This window comes from Oryctolagus cuniculus, chromosome 5 (assembly GCF_051225735.1).
Source record: "Oryctolagus cuniculus isolate XC-2025 breed Fujian yellow rabbit chromosome 5, ASM5122573v1, whole genome shotgun sequence".
In the NCBI taxonomy this organism is placed as follows: domain Eukaryota; kingdom Metazoa; phylum Chordata; class Mammalia; order Lagomorpha; family Leporidae; genus Oryctolagus; species Oryctolagus cuniculus.
Genome location: NC_142871.1, coordinates 144,477,687 through 144,498,003, shown reverse-complemented (window position 1 = coordinate 144,498,003; position 20,317 = coordinate 144,477,687). Strand labels below are relative to the sequence as shown.

Sequence of the window (20,317 nt, the reverse complement as noted above, 5' to 3'; positions counted from 1 at the left end):
GCTGCCCCCCAGGGTGCACATTAGCAGGAAGCTGGAACTGAAATAACTGGGTGCAGCATTCTTAGCAGCATCTTAAACACTAGCCCAAATGCCTGTCCCGAAATGATGCATTTTAATGTCAGTTCATTATCTGGGTAATATTTTTATGTAGCCAACGTTTTTAGGGCTTGGCTAGGTGGGAGGATAGATAAGGAGGTCAAAGAAGGCAAGCAGTGAAAGGGAGTGATGCCAAACATCTGTGGTCCCTGCCTCCGAGACATGCTGACTACACATGAACCAAAGGGAGATGGAAGACAGTGATATGACTGGGAATTTATGTGTAAACACTGTGAGTATTGTAGGAATCAAAGGAGGTAAATGTTAAGAGATCTGGAGTTTTCAAGAAAGCTAAGTCAGGGCAGGCATTTGACACAGCAATTAAGATGCCCCTTGGGATGCCCACATCCCATATTGTAGTATCTGGGTTTGAATCCGGTTCTGGCTTCGTGCTAATGTGCACCCTGGGAGGCAGCAGATGAAGGTCCAGGTAGTCAGGTTCCTAATAGCCCCATGGGAGACTTGGGTTGACTTCCTGGCTCTCAGCTTCAGTTTGGCCCAACTCTTGCTCCTGAGAAAATTTGGGGGAATGAATCAACAGATGGGAGATATCTGCTTCTGTTTCTATTTTTCTCTATTTCTCTTTCTAAAAAATGTACAAATAGTTGTTAAATACTTTAAAAAGGAAGAAGAATGATAAGCTATTAAGGAAAAGGGGGGATGCCAGAAATTGGGATTTAATGATGGGTAATATATTTATAACTACCTTAGTGGTGTGGAGGCATTCCAGGTGAGGGTAACACCACTGCAAGTGGAGTGAGTATATGTCCTCCTGTCTGTCTCTGTACATTCAGGTTGCTGTAACAGAAATTCACACACTGGAGATTGGGAGTCTAAGACCAAGTCATTGCAGATTTGGTGTCTGGTGAATACCTTCACTGATGGCTGTCTTTTCCCTGTAGGGGATTAAGAATCTTCAAAGTTTGTGCTATAAAAACACTAATCCCATTCATGAAAACTTCATCACCTACAATAGGTTCCACCTCCTAATACCATTCCATTGGGGATTAGGATTTCAACAGAAATTTTGGAGGGGTACAAGCACTCAGTCTACAGTATCTGACACACCCAAAAATAGTGGCATGAGCTATACAACCTTGAGCTTTTGCTTAATAAGGTTCTCTCTGCCTCAGTTTTCTCATGTATAAAATGAGAGCTTATAATATCATCTACTCACATGCTTTATATGTGGGTTAAAGATTCAATGACTGTGAAATGTTTAGAACAGTTTCTGGGACAGAGTTAGTGCAGCTTTGGTAGCTGTTGAATAAATTAGTGGAGAGAAGTTTGCATTTGGGGAGGTAGAGTGGAAGAATTTGAGATGAAGAGGGGAAAAAGCCAGAAAATGATGCAAGGAGATGCATTGTAGCAGGAAATTTAAAGTTCTTGTTCATCAGTGAACAAGTCAGAAATAGCGTGATTAGGGATGGCTTTAGGAATTTTTCTGGTACTCATAGGAGGGAGAAATTGAAAATGGGAAGCCTGAGACAGAAAAGCCCACACTGCAGCAAATATTTACTCTGTCCTGAGAACATATCCCCATGCATCAGGGGAATGAGGAAGAGATTTAAACATGATCCAAACTTTAAAAGTAGGTTGTTGAAAGGATGCTGGTGTCACAAATAAAGATAGAAAAGTTAGAAGATGATCTTTGTTTGGTAAAAGAAGATAAAAATGTTGAGTAGGATTGGATGGGGAAGTAGATCTGAAAATAAAACATCTAGCAATTAATTGAAGATATGACACTCAAGACAGAGGTTTCAGGATTCAAATTTTGGATTTACTGTCATTAGCTGTTGAGAAAAACCATGTGGGGAAAAAAATCTCCTAGCTCAGTCGTGCAAGAGCGTTGCCAGGCTGGTCAGAGGTTCTCAAAGCTAGTTCCAGTTCACAGCCTCTTGGAGGCAAGCAACTCAACATCTGACAAGCTGAGGACTCATGTGATACCTCTGTGAACACATAAGGGACCCTGAAGTATGGAAACAGCTGATAGTTCATGCAGCTTTGAAAGCATTCCAGTTTTCTGGAATTGGGATGGGGAATTGCTCAACTTGATAGAGGACATCTACAATGAGCCTACAGCTGCTAACAGTCTACTTAATGGTGAGAAACTGGAAGCTTTACCACTAAGAGCAGGTCAGAGGCAAGGATGTCTCCTCTCACTGTTCCTTTTCAACAGAATGCTGGAGGTCCTAGCAATGCAGTAAGACAAGGAAAGGAAATATTGAGTGAAATGAAGAAATGAAACTGTTTTTTTTTTTTTTCACAGATGGCATGATTGCCTATTTAGAAGACACAAGAGAATTGACCAAAAAGCTCATAGAACTAATAAGCTTTGGTAGCAAGGTGGCAGAATACGACAGGCAATCACTTTTTTACATACCAGCAATGAACAAGCATAATTTGAAGTTAAAAACACATGCTATTTATATTAGTGCCCCCAGAATGAAATACATAGGTATAAATCTGACAAAATATAAACAAGACTTATCTGAGGAAAATTATAAAATGCTGATGAAAGAAATAAAACAAATTGAGACATATTTCATGTCCATGAAAGAAAGACTGAATATTTTCAAGATGTCAGTACTTCCCAACTTGATCTATAAATGCAATGAAATCTCATTCAAAATCCCAGCCTATTATTTTACGGTTATCAACAATCTGATTGTAAAGTTTATATAGAGAGGCAAGAGACCCAGCATAACCAACACAATATCAAAAGAGAACAGAAGTGTTGGAGAATTGACACTTCCTGATTGCAAGACTTGCTATAAAGCTGAGGTAATCAAACAGGGTGGTGTTGGCAGAACAGACAAATATATCAGTGGAATGGAATAGAGGGCCTGGAAACAGTGATAAGGACTCCAGGGGCCCCTGGAAAGGGAAGAAAAAAACCTAAGAAAGAAGAAACACATGACACCACTCTTTAGGAGTCCTAGAGGAGGCAGAGTTGGGAGAAACCTATGCAATGAAATGTTCAGACATTGTTGAGTCTTCCAAATGGATCTTGAGCGTTCTGCACACTTCTGTGCAAAAGCAGCCTACTCCATTGGCAGTTCCATAATTGGTTCATGTAGCATGTCTCATTGGCATACACACTGACCAATCAGGGAGAACTTCCTGCTTTAGAAATGCATAAAATCTGAGCCAGGCGATCCTGAGAAGCAGCTCGGGGCAGGTGGGTCTCTGAGGCAGCCGGCACTTCAGGAAAGGCAGCGCCTTGTGAGGCAGGCCCTCCCTGCAGCTAGGGAGCTTCACTGACTCCTCCCTTGTTTGTGTGACTCATTCTTTGTGGTCATGAGACAAAGAACCCAGCATGGAAGAGAAACAGCAACCTGGAAGGCGGCAGCACCTGGAAAACATGGCAGAGAGGAGCTGTAACATGAGAGCTGAGCTGCCCCTGAAAAGCTGTATCATGAGCTGGTTCCTGAAGAACCTGGGGAGAAGAATCAGCCAAATCTCTCCAAGACAAGGCACAGACCTGAGCTATAGAGATGCAGACGCCTGCCACTACTCCTGGGACACCAATACCAGCATTCCATCACTGATTTTGGGGGCTCATTTGGGATCACTGGAGGGGTGAATGAAAGCAGACTGCTCTCAACTCTATTTCTCAACATCTTTACTCTCCATTTTAGTTCTCTGCCACTTGAAACAATGGGTCCCTGACAGCCACTTCAATGCACTTAGCACAGCTGCTAGTCTTAAGACTCAGGGGTCAGATTGCCAAGAAAAGCTTGATCCATCCTTCTCCGCCAGATGGCTTTGGGCATCGTAGTCCTGTCCTGCCACAGTTTCCTCTTGTGGGGATTGGTCCATCATACGAGACTGGGAAAAGGTCTTTGCGTAAATGTGAAGTTCACGGCAGGGCAGCATTCTGATGTTTTCCAAAGTCTGGAAAACTGGACAGCCCATCAGGGTATTGAACTGAGAGCTGTACACTCTTCTTTCTGTGGAAACTTGTCTGTCTAGTGAGAACCAGGAGAAGATGCAAGAATATTGGCAGGCATGTTTGCTCTGTCCCCTGTGTGTGCTGGGCTCAGGGACACCCTTGTCTCAGCATCTCATTTTAGGCAGAGGTGGGGGACTTGGAAATGAGTTAGAGGTCTTGCAGTGTGAACAAACTCTGTACCATCTGTGCGCTAGTGACTGCCCAGAATGAGGGCTTGAAACATGCCAAGTAAAATGGAGAATTGTCAGGTGCACCCATAAGGAGTCGCCAGCCTGTTGGGAAGCGCTTGGGCTTGCTCTCTGTGGCTATGGGAACCTTAAGGCGGGAATAGGCGCCCAGATTATTTGGGACCCATTTGAACACTTCTTTGACTCTCAGACCTTTAACCTTGATCTGCTTCAAAGGGTCAGCCTGATAAAGAAAGCCTGTTTACGAGGGGGCCGTTTTCCCCTTCCTGATTCCTTTTTTTTTTTTTTTTTTTAGATAAAAGAATTCCATCTCTAGATCAATTCAGGGAGAGAGACAGAGAGAGAGACTGACCAGGAAAATGGAGCCTCTAAAATGTTGGAAAGATATGTTAAATAGGTCACTGCTCTGTGTTGGTCAGCTGATTTAAGCATCTGACAAATCTCAACTGAATCTTTGATCTTGAGACTTCCAGTTAGATCCCTGGAACTCTCCAAAGATGAGACTCTCAGCTGGGAACAATAACAACTGGTTGGGATGAGTTCATATGGTGCTTATTCAGGGGTCTAAAACCTCTCCTCTCTCTAAAAATGTGGCTACAGGTTGATTCCTGCCTGGGTAGGGTTCAATTAAATTCACGGCCTTAAACTCTCTCAAGAGCTCAACTCAACAGTCCCATAAAGTGTATTTTTACACTGTAAAAATGAAAAGAGGCTTTGAGCTAAATTTTCCATAGAATCTAGACTGAAGTTCTTCCAAAGACCCCTGCTTCCACTCTCCTTATAAAATGTACCTTGCTTGTTTTGCTAAATCTAAATCTCAAACATAGGTAACATGGAGCCCAGACAGGTGAGGTAGGGAACAAAACTCAGTAAGTGGGGAAACTTCAGTTCCTCATGTACTTGCTTCTTTCTCTTCATTGCTTTGCCAACTGCCTCACTGTCCAGAGAGGCTGCTGCTAAAATATTCCAGTAACAAAATCAGCTGGCTGTGGCCAAAAAGACACCTGGTCTGATAAATTTGGGTCTTGTTTGTCTTTCTCATTTCTCTTTCATTGTGCCTCAGAAACAGCAACATGGAAAACAGGTTTCTTGCCCATTTCAGGTAGTGGATACTAGGTATTGCCTAGGTTGAATAAAGACTCACCTCTGGATTTTCTCTCAAACTCTAGACCTGTCTTTTTTTTTTTTTGTTTTGTTTTGTTTTGTTTTGTTTTTTTAAGATTGATTTTATTTGGGGCTGGCGCCGTGGCTCACTAGGTTAATCCTCTGCCTGCGGCGCCAGCATTCCATATGAGCGCCGGGTTCTAGTCCTGGTTGTTCCTCTTCCAGTCCAGCTCTCTGCTGTGGCTGGGAAGGCAGTGGAGGATGGCCCAAGTGCTTGGACCCCTGCACCTGCAGGGGAGACCAGGAGGAAGCACCTGGCTCCTGGCTTCGGATTGGTGCAGCGCCAACTGCAGCGGCCATTTGGGGAGTGAACCAATGGAAGGAAGACCGTTCTCTCTGTCTCTCTCTTTCACTGTCTGTAACTCTACCTGTAAAATAAAAAAGAAAATTTTAAAAAAGATTAATTTTATTTTACTTGAAATTCAGAGTTACACACAGAGAAAGAGAGAAAGAGAAAGAGAGAAAGAGGTCTTCCATCCGCTGGTTCACTCCCTAGATGGTTGCAACGGCCGGAGCTACACTGATCCGAAGCCGGGAGCTAGGAGCTTCTTTCGGGTCTCCCATGCAGGTGCAGGGGCCCGAGGATTTGGGCCATGTTCTTCTGCTATCCCAGGCCATAGCAGAGAGCTGGATCAGAAGCGGAGCAGCCGGGACTCGAATTGGAGCCCATATGGGTTGCTGGGACTGCAGGCGGCGTCTTTACCCACTAAGCCACAGCACCGGCCCCTAGGCCTGCCCTTTGTCTGCCACAGGTGTTGAAGGTTTTCCTTTCTCTTCTGACTACTCTGTTTAAGACAATCCTGCCTGCTTGAGGTTGCTATGTGATAGGACCTTTGTTTCATGCACCTTTACCCTGAGTGCCTGGAGCCTGGGTGAAGGTGCATGGGTCAAGTATTTTGCTGCATGAGGTCTTTCTTCTCCATGGAGAGACTGTAAAAGATTGTTTCACGGTACAGATTCAAGAGGCCAATGAGAAAAACTGCAGGTTCTTCTTCCTCTTTTCACAGTTCCCATTTAATCGGTAACTGTCACTTTTCTAGTGCGCCTCGGGGTCTGACATACAGTAACAGGGCATGCTGTCAGTACAGCTCTGTATTCTGCCTTCTTATTTGCTTTGCTCCCTTACTCTGCTGTTTCCTTGACCTAACCCTGTGGTGCCACCTCCAATATATAGGGCAGGTGGTCATGCACCTGGATAGAGCTGAAGACATTGTCACCCAGGTAAGCAACCTCTCTGAAAGGTCATACTCAATAAAAGGCTCCTTCAGGTGATCCTGGCCCTTAGTGGCCCCTCTTGCTCTTGGTAGCCCCAAGTCTCATTCATTGTCTCTTAAATCTTCTAACCCAATTCATTTCCTCTCAGAGCAAATTAGGCTTCAGATGGTCATGGAGATGGAACCTTGCTTAGACATAACCTCTTACCAAGGACCCAGAAAGACCTCTGGGAGGGGTCTTACTGCCATCTCTCAATGATGCCCCCTTTTAGCATGCAACAGCCATAGCAGTCGTAGCCCCATTCTCTAATGGCAGTTAGGGTTACCTCTTCAGAAGGGGGAGAATGACAGGACATCCAGAGGCCACTGGAAAGGACAGAAAAATCATAGGAAAGAAAAATCACACGACTTAACTCTCCAGGAGCCCTGAGGGAGAGGGCTCACAATGCTCACACAATGCAATCTTCAGATGCTGTTGAGTCCACCAAATGGACCTGACTGAGCACTGTGCACTCTTCCATGCTAATCCAGTGTCAGTTCCCTGATTGGCTCATGTAGCGTGTCTCAGCAGACACATCAACCAACCAGGAAGAACTTCCTCCTTTAGAAATGCATAAATGTCTGAGCCAGGCTGTCACTGAGAAGCATCTTGGCTTCTCAAGCAATCCTCCAAGGCAGGCAGCTGTCCGGGGCAGCCAGGGCAGCCAGCCACTCGTGAGGCAGGCCTTTCTGGCTGCCGGAGAGCTTCGCTCACTCCTTGCTTGTCTGTGTGCCTAATTCTTTGTGATCACAAGACAAAAGCCTGCACAGAAGGCAGCAGCACTCAATGGACCTGGTGGAGAGGACAAGCTGTGTCCTGGCAGAGAGGAGAGAGCTGTAACACAAGAGCTGTGCTGCCCCTGGAGAACCTGGGGAGAAGAATCTGTCACATCTCTCCCAGACAAGATGCAGAGCTGGCGACTAGAGCCACAGATGACTCTTGCTACTACTCCCGTGACACCAACACCAGAACTCCTGCAACAGTAGAACCACATGAATGTAGTTCATTGCTCTTTGATAGGGAGCAAAGGCAATATAATAGAGAAAATATGGTCTTTTCAATGAATGGTGCTAGAACAACTGGACTTCTCATTCCTCCCCCCCCCCCAAAAAAAAAAGAATCTAGACACAGACCTTATAACCTTCCCCCAAATTAACCAAAAATGGACCACAGATGTGAAAATAAAATGCAAAACATAAAAAACTATGAAGGGCCCAGTGCTGTGATGTAGTAGGCTAAGTCTCTGCCTGCGGTGCCAGCATCCCATATGGGCACCGGTTCTAGTCCTGGTTGCTCTTCTTCCAATACAGCTCTCTGCTTTGGCCTCCGAAAACAATAGAAGCTGGCCCAAGTGCTTGGGCCCCTGCACCCCCATGAACAATGCAGAAGAAGCTCCTGGCTCCTAGCTTCAGAACAGTCCAGCTCTGGCCATTGCAGCCATTTAGGGAGTGAGCCAGTAGATGGAAGATACCTCTCTCTGTCTCTCTCTCTCTCTATCTGTGACTCTGACTCTCAAACAAATAAATAAATCTTTTTTAAAAAGTCTCCTATGACAGGAAAAAATAACTTTGAGTTGGTGATAACTCTGATATACAACATGAAGGTCATAGTCCATGAGAGAAATAATTGATGAAATTAACTTTTTTAAACTTAAAAGAATTCTGTTTTGTGAAAGACACTAATAAGAGAACATAAAGGCAATGAGACTGGGAGAAAGTGTTTGTAAAGGATAAAGTGTCTGATAAAGGATGCTATCCAAAATATGCTCAGAACTCTTGCAACTCAACAATAAGAAAACAGCTGGATTGAAATTTGGGCCAAAGCCATTAACAGACTTCACTGAAGCAGGTATACGAATGGTAAATAAACAGGTGAAAAGCAACTCCACATCATATGCCATCAGGGAAATCAGATTAAAACAGCAGTGAGATACTACTACACAGCTATTGGAATGGCCAAAATACAGAATACTCACATATACACTATACACACACACACACACACACATACAACCCAACACCTGCAGTCATTGGTATTTACCCAAAGGAGTTGAAAGCATATGCCCAACGCAAAAACATGTACATAGATGTTGATAACAGTTTTATTCATAATTACCCAAACTTGAAAGCAATGAAGATGTCCTTCAGTGGATGAATGATGAATAAATTTTGGCACATCCAAATAATGGAGTATTATTGAAAATTAGAAGGAGATGAGCTATGAGGCCATGAAAAGACATGGAAGAAACTTAAAAGCATGCTGCTAAGTGAAAGAAGCCAATTTCAGAAGGCCACATAGTACATGATTCTAACTACATGACATTCATGAAAAAAAGCAAAACTATGAAGACCATGAAAAGATCACTGGTTTCCAGGGTTTGGAGGAGAGAGGATGAACAGACAGACACAGGATTTTTGGAGCAGTGAAAGTGCTCTGCATGGTGGTGGAATGGTGGGTAATGGTGGCGGTCATTATGTGTTTATGCAAACCAACAGAAGGTACAATACCAAGAGTGAGTTCTAATGAGAATTATGGACTTTGTGTGGTAATAATATGGTAATACAAGTTGTTGAGTTGTGACTCTGGTTGGGGGTGTTAATAATAGGGGACACTATGCATGTGTAGGAAGCATTGGAGAACTCTCCGTCCTTCTCAGTTTTGCTGTAAACCTACAAATGCTCTAAAAATTATAAACTCTGTGCATCTTTATTCTCCACTTCTGTTTCTGAAAGGAGAGCTATATGTGGAAAATCTCCATGAAGGAAACTGTAACCTTAATTCATTCATGTCTAGCCACACCACCACAGCCTGGATGGGCTTATTACATTAGCTCACAGTCATCTGGGGAATGCAGAAAAGATTTTCAACTTAATGACCAACCTGGTTTCCTGCTCTATATCATTTAGTTTATAACCAGAAGTTTTCAAGAGTTTTTTTTTGACAGTAATGTTAAGAAACATTTTTTATATCGTGACAAATATACCTAAAAATGAAATTCTTACTACATGCAGAGCACATTATTTTCTTTTCTCTTTTACTTCATTCTAGTCTATTTAATTATTTTAAAGAGTACCAGTTACCATCCATTAAATCAGTTTCATGACCATTGGATGGGTTATGACCAAAAGTTTGAAAAATAGAGACTCAAGCTATATAACCACTAGCTGCATCCTCAGCGTCAGTAAGGCACACATTTAGACAGAACTGAGTAAACTTGCCGCTTGGCCTACTCTCTTCTTGAGTCCTGTTCTCATGATCAGGCTCTTGCTTTGCTTCTGCTGAGTTGCTATTTTGTTTTGTTCTTCTACACTAGTGGCTTGCATTTGAGCTCCTAGACATAGGACTGTATCCCCACTGCACACTCTCAGAGTTCCCCAGTTCTGATTGCAATTGTCTAGCACCTACTGCCACCACTGAATCAGCATGATCTCGACTCCCTGTCTCTTTAGAATTCCTGCTGTGCCCATGATGGCCCCACTGTGTCTCTCAGTCCATCTGCAGCCCATTTTGGTTTAGGCCAATCCCAGCTTTGGCATTGAAAGAGAGTTAAAATAGAGCGTGAAATCTATCAGAATGGGAAGTGAGGGGCTGTGAGTGATGGGAGAGTGCAGAAGAGCTGAGATAGAAAGTCAGGGGCAGAGGAGGAAGAGGTTGGTGCCAAAAAGAAGGTTACAGGGAGAAATGGAGGCCAAGTAAGGGGTCCTGTGAACCTGGCATTAGTCCTGACTCTTGCACTTCTAGTCCTTTATCTTCCTATACACACGTGTCAATCTGGAATCTTGTTAGCACTTAATAAACAAGGCTGTGGTAGGGATAAAATAAGATAATGCAGTTCATGCAGTGAGCATTTCGTAGTTTGTAATTTGGGTTGGAGCTAGGTTTGATAACCATTTGGGTACAGAATTCTCAGCTGGCATTCTTCTTTCAGTATCTCCCTCCCTTCTCACATCCTACCACTGGAAAAGGAATTTACATTAACAATTCCCACTAAGGTCATTGGTGACAACCACCTGAAGAGCAACCCAGCCTAGGGATGCTGGCATATTTTACAGCAGATGATGACTAGAGGTCTTCGTGGAAGACACTGCTAATAGAAGTTTAGTCATCATGATGGTGTGTAGGGTACTATTTTGGTTTGGAGGGTCGCAGTGATTGATACCCTTCAAAACATTATAATTTGGCTGGAATTTAGATTTAGTAGTCAGCACCACAACTCAAGGCATCTATTTATACACTTGGCTTTGACCCTAGAGATTTTATAGCAAAAGTAAAAAAAATTCAGCTTTACTCAAAGATCACACATGTCTATAAAGTTTCCAGGATTTTTCATATTCTTAAAGAAAATCAGTAGTTAATCATGTTCCAACATGAAACACTGGTACATGTTCATATTATTATATTTGATCAATCCTAATAATTAACTCATTTACCTGACAAGAACTCTATCTCCCCATCTGCCAACTAACTGTTGCAAAACCTTGTTTTTTTCAAGTAAAATACAGTACTATATGTGGAAAATCTGCGTAAGGCATGTGTAATTTTAAATGGATTAGGTACTCTTATATCACACTCTTCTATTTACACCTCTCTCAAGATGGTGTATATGTGTGTATTTGTGTGAGGTGTGTGTGTATGTATATATATATATACACATATCTGGATATGTTTATAATATTCAGACATATGCTTATGAATATTCATAAGGCAACTTATACATAATTGAATAATTTAACTTCCTAAGCATCACTGGATCTGTTTATAGAATTCCTTTCTGTCCCAGTTGAGCATCACCTTATAAAGTTCTTCTCTAATCCGTTCTCTCAGCTAGCGCACTGTGAAGTAGGTGAATGCACTCAGTACTACTGATGCTTACAGGCCTATATTAGGTTCCTAGGATTAACAGCATGCAAATTTATTAAATTACAATTCCAGAGGTCAGAAATACTAAAATCCATGTGAATTTTGGGGCCATTTTCTCTATTTCTGTCAAAAATAACATTGGAATTTTGATAGAGATTACACTGGATGTAGTTTTGGTAAGTGTGGACATTTTAACAATATTAATTTTTCCAATCTGTGAATATATTTATTAGCATTTTCTTTAATTTCTTTCATTAGCATCTTAAGTGTACAGATTTTCACCCCTCCTTGCTAAATTTATCCTCAAGAATATTTTTTCTTTTTGGTACTATTACAAATGGGATTACTTTTTCAATTTCTTTTTCCAATAGTTAGTTGTTAGAGGATAGAAATGCAACTGATATTTGGATGTTGATTTTGTATTCTACAACTTTATTGAGTATATTAGTTCTACCAGGTTTTGGTGGGGTTTTAAGGAGAGATGACAGATCTAGGTAGGTAGGTAGGTAGACAGACAGACAGATACAGAATCTGAAAACAGAGACAATTTTACTCTTTGATTTCTAATTTGGATGACTTTCATTTATTTTCTTGTCTAATTACTCTGACTAGGACTTACAGTACTATGTTCAATAGAAAGAGTGGGCATCCTCTCAGATTTTGGGGTAAAAGCTTCCACCTTTTCACCTACGAATATGACCTGAGTTCTGGATTTTGTCATATATGGGCTTTATTATGTTGAGGTAAATTCTTCTTATACTTAGTTTACTGACAGCTGTTTTTTTTTAATCATGAAAGGATGTTGAATTTGATCAAATGTTTTTTCTGCCTCTGCTCAGATGATTATATATTTAAAATTTTTTTATTTATATAAGGTGAACAAATATCATGTATTTAATATATATAAATTGAAAAGCATAATGATACTTCCCATCCTAATCTCCCTCCTGTCCATGTCTCCACTCTCCCTCCTTCTTCCTTTCTTATTTTTTCTTTCAAGTTTTAGTGACATACTTTCAGTTTATTTTATGATCACAGCTTTCACTAAGTAAAGAATTCAGCAAGTAGTAAGTAGAAAATCCACTGCTCTTCAAAAGTATAGATAAGGGTTGTAAACAATGATCAAATATCAAAATGTTAATTTTTCTCATACACATTACATTTGTCTACTCTGTAAGTCATGAATTACCACAAATCAGGGAAAACATGTTATTTGTCTTTTAGGGACTGGTTTATTTCACTAAATATAATGGTGTCCAGTTGCATCCATTTTGTTGCAAAAGACAGGATTTCATTCTTTTGTTATGGCTGAGTAGTATTCCATGGTGTATATATACCACATTTTCTTTATCCAGTAATCAACTGATGGACATCTGGGTTGATTCCATATCCTAGCTATTGTGAATTGAGCTGCAATAAACATGGGGATACAGTTATCTCTTTCATTTGCTGATTTTATTTCACTTGCGTAAATTTCCAGGAGTCAAATGGCTGGGTCATATGTAGATCTCCTTTATATTTCTGAGGAATCTCCACACTGTCTTCCACAATTGTCATACTAGTTTACATTCCCATCAGTGCTGGATTAGGGTACCTTCTCCCCCAGATCCTCACAACATTCCTTGTTTGTTGATTTCTGGATGATAGCCATTCTTACTGGGGTGAGGTAAAACCTCATCGTGGTTTTGCTTTGCATTTCCATGATGGCTAGTGATACTGAGAATTTTTTTCATTCCATTTGAAATCCATCCTTTGAAAAATGCTCATGTGTGTCCTTTTCCTATTCTTAACTGGATTATTTGTTGTTGAGTGTCTTGAGCTCTTTATAGATTCTGGATGTTAATCCTTTACCAGTTGCATAGTTTGTAAATATTTTCTTCCATTCTGTGGATTGCCTCTTCACTTTGTTGAGTGTTTTCTTTGCAGTGCAAAGGCTTCTTAGCTTGATGTAATCCCATTTGTCTATTTTTGCTTTCATTACCTGTGCTTCTGGGGTTTTTACCAGGAAGTCTTTCCTATGCCAATGTATTGTAGAATTTCCCTGATGTTTTCCCTTAGTAATTTGATGCAATTATGTCCTAGATTTGGATCATTGATCCACTGTGAATTCATTTTTGTATAGGATGTAAGGTAGGGGTCTGGTTTTATACTTTTGCATGAGTAGATCCAAGTTTCCTAGCACCATTTGTTGAAGAGATTGTCATTTCTCCAGGGAGTTACTTTAGCTTGTTTATCAAGGATTAGTTGGTTGTAGAGACATGGATTAGTTTCTGGGACTGCTATTCTGTTCCATTGGCCTACAAGTCTACTTGTGTGCCAGTTCTTCATTTCACTGATCTTTTGTAGCATATCTTGGTTTTGATTTTGTTTATTTCTTCTCAAATTTTAATCATTTCTCTCCTCCTACTAATTTTGAGTTTTGTTTGTTCTTGTTTTTCAAGGTTTTTCAGATGTGTTGTTAAATTGTTTATTTGATCCCTTTTCAATTTCTTGATGTAGGCACTAACTGCTATAAATTTCCCTCTTAACACTGCTTTTTCTTTAGCCCATAAGCTTTGATGTAACATATTGTAATCTTCATTTCTTTCCAGGATTTTCTTTTCCTTTTGATTTCTTCTATGACCAACTGTTCATTCAGGAGTGTGTTGTTCAGTTTCCATGTATTTATATATTTTCTAGAGTTTTTTTCAGTTTGTTAATTTTCACCTTCATCCCATTGTAGTCAGAAAAGATACATGGTATGATTTAAATTATTTTTAATTTGTTTAGACTTGCTTTATTGCTTAGTACATGGTCTGTCTTAAAGAAAGCTCCATGCACTGATAAAAAGAATGTGTATTCTGCATCTGTGGGATAATATGCTCTGTAGATATCAATTACATCTATTTGGTCTGTAGTATAGATTACTCTGTTGTTTCTTTGTTGATTTTTTTTTCTAGTTGATCTGCTCATTGATGAAAGTGAGGCATTGAAGTTCCCCATTAGTATTTTATTGGAGTCTATGTCTCTCTTTAAATCTATTTTTTTTTAAATTTTTGACAGGCAGAGTTAGACAGTGAGAGAGAAAGACAGGGAGAAAGGTCTTCCTTCCGTTGTTTCACTCCCCAAATGGCTGCTACGGCTGGCGCACTGCACCAATCCGAAGCCAGGAGCCAGGTGCTTCCTCCTGGTCTCCCCTGCGGGTTCAGGGCCCAAGCACTTGTGCCATCATCCACTGCCTTCCCAGGCCACAGCAGAGAGCTGGATTGGAAGAGGAGCAACTGGGACAGAACCGGCGCCCCAACCAGGACTAAAACCCAGAGTGCCGGCGCTGCAGGTGGAGGATTAGCCTAGTGAGCCATGGCACCGGCCCTTTAAATCTATTAACATTTGTTTTACATAGCCAGGCTCCCTGGCATTGGTTGCATATACATTTACTATAGTCACATCTTCCTATTGAATTGATCCCTCAATCATTACATGATGCATTTCTTTGTCTCTTTTAAGATTTTTTGTGGTAAAATCTAAGTAGTCTGATATTAGCATAGCTACTCCTACCCATTTTTGCTTTCTGTTAGCATGGGATATTTTTTGTATCCTTTCATTTTTAGCCTGCATGTATCTTTGTTGGTGAGGTGTATTTCTTGCAGGCGGCAAATAGATTGATCTTATTTTTTAATCCATTCAGTCAGCATGTCTCTTTTAATTGGAGAATTTAGGCCATTTACATTCAAGATTATTATTGATAAGGAATAACTTGATTCTCCCATTTTTCTGTTAATATTCCTGTTGTTTGCTTTGGATTTCCTTTGCACTTTTACTAGGAGATTTTCTGCCTTCACATCCTTTCATAACAATGGCTTTCTTCTCTGTTTCTGTGAATAGCATATTCTTAACTATCATGTAAGTCTGGATGCGTGGTGATGACTTCTTTCGATTTCTGTTTGTTTTGGAAGGTCTTTATTTCACATTCATTTACAAATGAGAGCTCTGCTTGGTACAGTATTCTGGGTTGACAGTCTTTTTCTTTCAGGGCTTGGACTATATTCTTTCCTAGCCTGTAGGATTTCTGTTGAGAAATCAGCATCAGTCTAGTTGAAGATTCTGAAGGTAATCTGGCATTTCTCTCATGCAAATTTTAGAATCTTTTTTTAATTATTACTGTTGAAAGTTTGACTATAATGTTTCTTGGTGAAGATCTTTCTAGTCATGTCTATTAGGAGTTCTATGCATTTCCTGTACTTTGATGTCCTTTTCTCCAAATTAGGGAAATTTTCTGCTGTTATTTTACTGAATGGGCCTCCTAATCCATTATGTCTTTCTGTGTCTTCTGGAACTGATAAGACCCATATTACAGGTCATTTGATAGTAAACCTCAAACACTATCTTCAGGTTTTCTATTTTTTTTCTTTTTCTGTGTGTTTCTGACTGATATATTTCCAAAGATTTGTCTTCTACTTTGGATATTCTTTCTTCTCCTCACCAAATCTGTTGTTAAGGTTTTGCACTTTTTTTATTTGACATATTGAATTCTTCATTTCTAATGCTTCAGTTGATTTTTCTTCAATATCTCTATCTCTGGCAAAATTTTTCATCTATATCATGTATGGAATACTTCAATTAATGAATTTGCCTCTCATTATTTTTTGTATAATCTTATGAACATTCTTTTGAATTCCTTTTTAGGCATCTCACCCATCTCTTCATCTTCATATTCTAATATTAAAGCATTGTTGTGTTCATTTACAAGAACCATCTTGTCTTTCTTGCTGATGTTTCTTGCATTTCTACTTTTATTTTTAAGCATTTGTGGAAGTGCTTGTTGATTTTCTCCTCTGATGGCTTTTTTCTTTGAAATACAGCTCTGTAACTTAGTGGCATGTTAACTCATTCAGTGCATATTCAGAGGCATGTTCTGGGTAGGGTCAGGGAGCTTTGGTCAGTGTTTGGGTGAGTTGCAGGAGTCCAGTGTGATACCCGAGTTGGGCGTGGTAGATCTCTTCTATTGTCAGTAGCAGGGAGGGCATGATCATTTAGGTTGGACTGATCACTGCCTCACCTCCTCTCTGCCAAAGTGAGCAAAGCCCAGGGTGTGTCCACAGTGGCTACACCCCCCAACACACACACACACACACACATGCACACAGGCATATTAACTGCACAAATGATCAGTGTGGTCCTCACTGTGCACAGAACCCTCTGCAATGACCCACCCCAGGAACTTAGGGAATTTTAAGCCTCTGAAGTCAGACACAGTGATTGTCCAGAGACCCAGCTACACCCCAAACCCTATCATGCATGCACTCACAGAATTCCCAGAGTCATAGAGTGCAGGGCTCCCACAATCACAGGGAACTGGGTTCCACACTCAGCCCCATGAGCCTGCTCTGCCCAAAGGAAGAGCTGAGTTGTTCCCTGAGACAGCTGCCTGTTGGCGTTCTACCTTGGCAGTTTGAGTATGGGCGCCCATGATAGATTGAGGGGAGAGGAGTCCCTCACAGGCTTAAGTGGGATTCCACCCCTGCCAACCCTCTTTGCCAGACTCAAAGTCAGTGGGGACTTGCCCCTCAGGTAAAATCCCCTAGGTGTGGGCCCTTGAGCTGTGGCATCTTGTACTCATCTTATTAAGGTAGTGTTTCCTCCCTGCTAGTTATTGGAAGCCTTTGAAGGGGGGATGGAAAACAGGCATCATGGCCTTCTTTTTGGGGTTAGGTAGGAATCCTGCCCTCTTGCTAGTGCTCCAGGCCAGACTCAAAGTCAGTGTGGTCTGTGCAAGTTTCTCCCTTAGGTAGTATCAGCAGTGACATGGGTTGTCACAGACTCACTTCATTTTTCTTTCAAAAGATAGTATCTCCTCCTGACTCTGATTCTGATGGTGTTAGGAGCTGAGCAGAGATGCACTGCCTGACTTTTTGCTGCCTAGTTGGGGAGGGGAAGGAAGCAAGGCAGCTTCCCTGCTCCAAGCCTGGCAGTTGCTCAGATCCCAGTTAGCACCACAGGCTGAGGCATAAGTTGGTGGATGATTGTAGGATTTCCTCTGGGCTAAAACTGTGAGCAGCAGGGCGTGCAACAATTTCTTCTTACCTTGACATGGTGTGAAGGTAGCTCACAGCTGGCAGCTGGTTGCACTGTGCGGCTGGCTGCAGTGGGGGTCTCTGTCTTCTCTCCTCTTGTCCCACATTGTTCTTTCATTTCTTTGCCAAAAATTTAGTCAGATTCCTAGAAATGTGGTCGCTCCTTTGTTCTTTCCATATCCCAGGGCAGCTAAAGGTTAGTGTTGCTACACCCTTTTCAGCCATCTTGGATCTCAGATGATTACATATTTATCCTTCATTCAAATTGTATGGAACTACTAAAGTCCCAGAATTGCCAAGGAAATTTTGAGAAAGAAGGACAAAACTAGAGGGGTGACACTCCCTGATTTCAAACTATATTGCAAAGCTATTGTAATAAGACAGTGTTGTACTGGCATAAGAACAGAAACATAGACCAACAGAGCAAAATAGAAAGCTCAGAAGTAAATCTGTGCATATATGATTAACTAATCTTTGACAAGAGTATTAAGGCTATAGAAGGAAAATCTCTCCAATAAGTGCTTCTGGGAAAACTGGATCTCTATATGTGAAATTTTACTGCATTATATTAATTTTACTGCATTATATTAATACATAAATGAACATATATAATACATAAATTTTATTACATAATATACATAAATACATAAATTATTTTAATACATAAATGAACTTGAAACCGATTATAGACTTAAACATATGCTCTGCAACCTTAAAAGGCCTAGAAGAAAACAGTGTTCTGGGCAATAACTTTTTGCTTCTGAAGCCAAGAATGTGAGCAAGAAAAGAAAAATAAACAAGTAGAACTGCATCAAGCTAAAAAGTTGTTGCACCAAAAAGGAAACAATTAACAAAATCAAAAGGTAACCTACAGACTAGGTGAAAATGTTTGCAAACTTTATTTCTGATGGGGGTTAATATCCAAAATATTTAAAGAATTCACACAAGTCAATAACAGAAAAAAAACCTCAATTTAAAAATAGTCAAAGGATCTTAAAGACATTTCAGACAACCAAAGGGTACCTGAAAAACTTCTCCACATCACTAATCATCAAGGAAATGCAGATTAAAAAGCCAGTGAGCTGCCACTTCACACATTTTAGAATGGTTGGTATAAAAAAGAAGATGAAAGATAAGTACTGGCAAGATTATAAAGGAAAGAAAACCCTTGTACATTGTTGGTGGGAATGTAAACTGGTGTAGCCATTATAGAAAACAGTGAGAGTTCCTCAAAAATTTAAACCATTTAGCTATATATCCAAAGGAAACACAATATCTCAAAGAGTTATCTGTATGTATTAAAAAATTACTCACAATAGTTCAGATTCAGAAACAGTGTAAGTGTCCAGAGTGGATGAATGGATAAAGAACATATGTAACAGTGTATTATGCAGTCATAGAAGGAAATCCTGTCACCTGCGCCAACACGGTGACCCCCGGAGGACAGGGTGCTGAGCAAAGTAAGGCAGACCCAGAAAGACAAACACTATGTTGTGTAGAATCTAAAGATGTCAAACTTACAGGAACACTAGATATAAGGGTAGTTGCCAGGGACTGGAGGGTGGGGGAAACGGGTAGATATTGGTCAAAGAGTCCAAACTTGCAGTTGTAAGATGAACAAGCTCTAGGATTGAATGTACATTGTAGGTGGTGATGGGTGCATTAAATAATTTGATTGAAGTAATCAACATCCTATATATGAAATCAACATGTTGAATACATTGAATATGTGTAATATTAATTTGACAAATAAGATGTTTTTGTATCTCAAGCAAAAAGTACTCTAATCAAGGAGTCAGCAGGACTGTGCTCCTTCTGGAAGCTCTACCAGAGAATGCTTCCTTGACACTTCTAGCTTCCAGCAGCTGTCTGCCTTTCATGGCTTCTTCAGTCAGCTTCAAGCCAGCAAGAGAACATCTTCAAATTTCTCTGCTTTTTGTTTCCGTTTTCCTAGTTCATTTTCTGATTCTGACCCTACTACCTCCCTTGCAATTACAGTAAACCTCTTAGAAATCCTAGGATAATCACATCACCGCAAGATCTTTAACTTAATCACATTTGCCAAGTTCCTTTTTCCATAAAAGGTTACATTCACAGGCTCTGGGATTAGGTCATAGATATCTTAGGATATCTATGAAATCATTATTTGCCTTGCCATAAAAACAAAAGGAAAAAGTGGAATTTGATATTTTTCTCCATGTCAAGCTCTTTCTTGTAAATGGAAAGAATGGCGTTTGCTCATGACGTCATGTGTGCTTGCTCTAACTCTATGGATTTCATATTAGCCATGACCTCACCATTTCAGATACATATCTATGGCATCCTCAATGATGAAAAAGAGAGACTTTTAACAGGTCTCAAAAGTTAGAACGTCTGAGCAGCAGAACAGGAAACTCTAAAATTACTTCAAATTGTTAATAGTTTAGTTCCTTAATTTTTTTAAAGTGTTAGTTCTTACCTACTTGTTTAGGATAGAGAGTCACCACCATCTTGATATTTTCCATATTTAAAGGAAACAACCACTAAAACCATATATTTAAAACACTTATTCTTTGGTAAATCATTAATTTAACCAAATAATGTTTATTAGGCACCTAATAATGTACCAGGCACTGCTTTGAGCTAATTTTGGCCAAGTTCAACATGGTTTTTGCTCACTTAAGCCTACAGTCTAGCAAGAGATACGTAATATAGAGAAGTTATCCAAATATGTACTGTATAGTATGTGGAATCAATAACTTTTGTTA

General features: G+C 40.4%; 1 protein-coding gene across 2 annotated transcripts in view; it reads right to left on the bottom strand.

Moving 5' to 3' along the window:
• Positions 1-2,586: 2,586 nt before the first annotated feature.
• LOC149126767 (uncharacterized) overlaps positions 2,587-20,317 on the bottom strand; it is a 37,082-nt gene continuing 19,351 nt past the window's right edge. Inside the window, exon 4 of one of the 2 annotated variants that reach the window (XM_089334356.1) lies at positions 2,587-3,451. In XM_089334356.1, the coding sequence (XP_089190482.1) occupies positions 3,395-3,451 (57 nt within the window). In that variant the 3' untranslated portion in view covers positions 2,587-3,394. Of the gene's footprint in view, positions 3,452-5,478; positions 5,772-20,317 lie in introns of those variants that run through there. The other variant, XR_016234728.1, reaches the window with a different exon arrangement.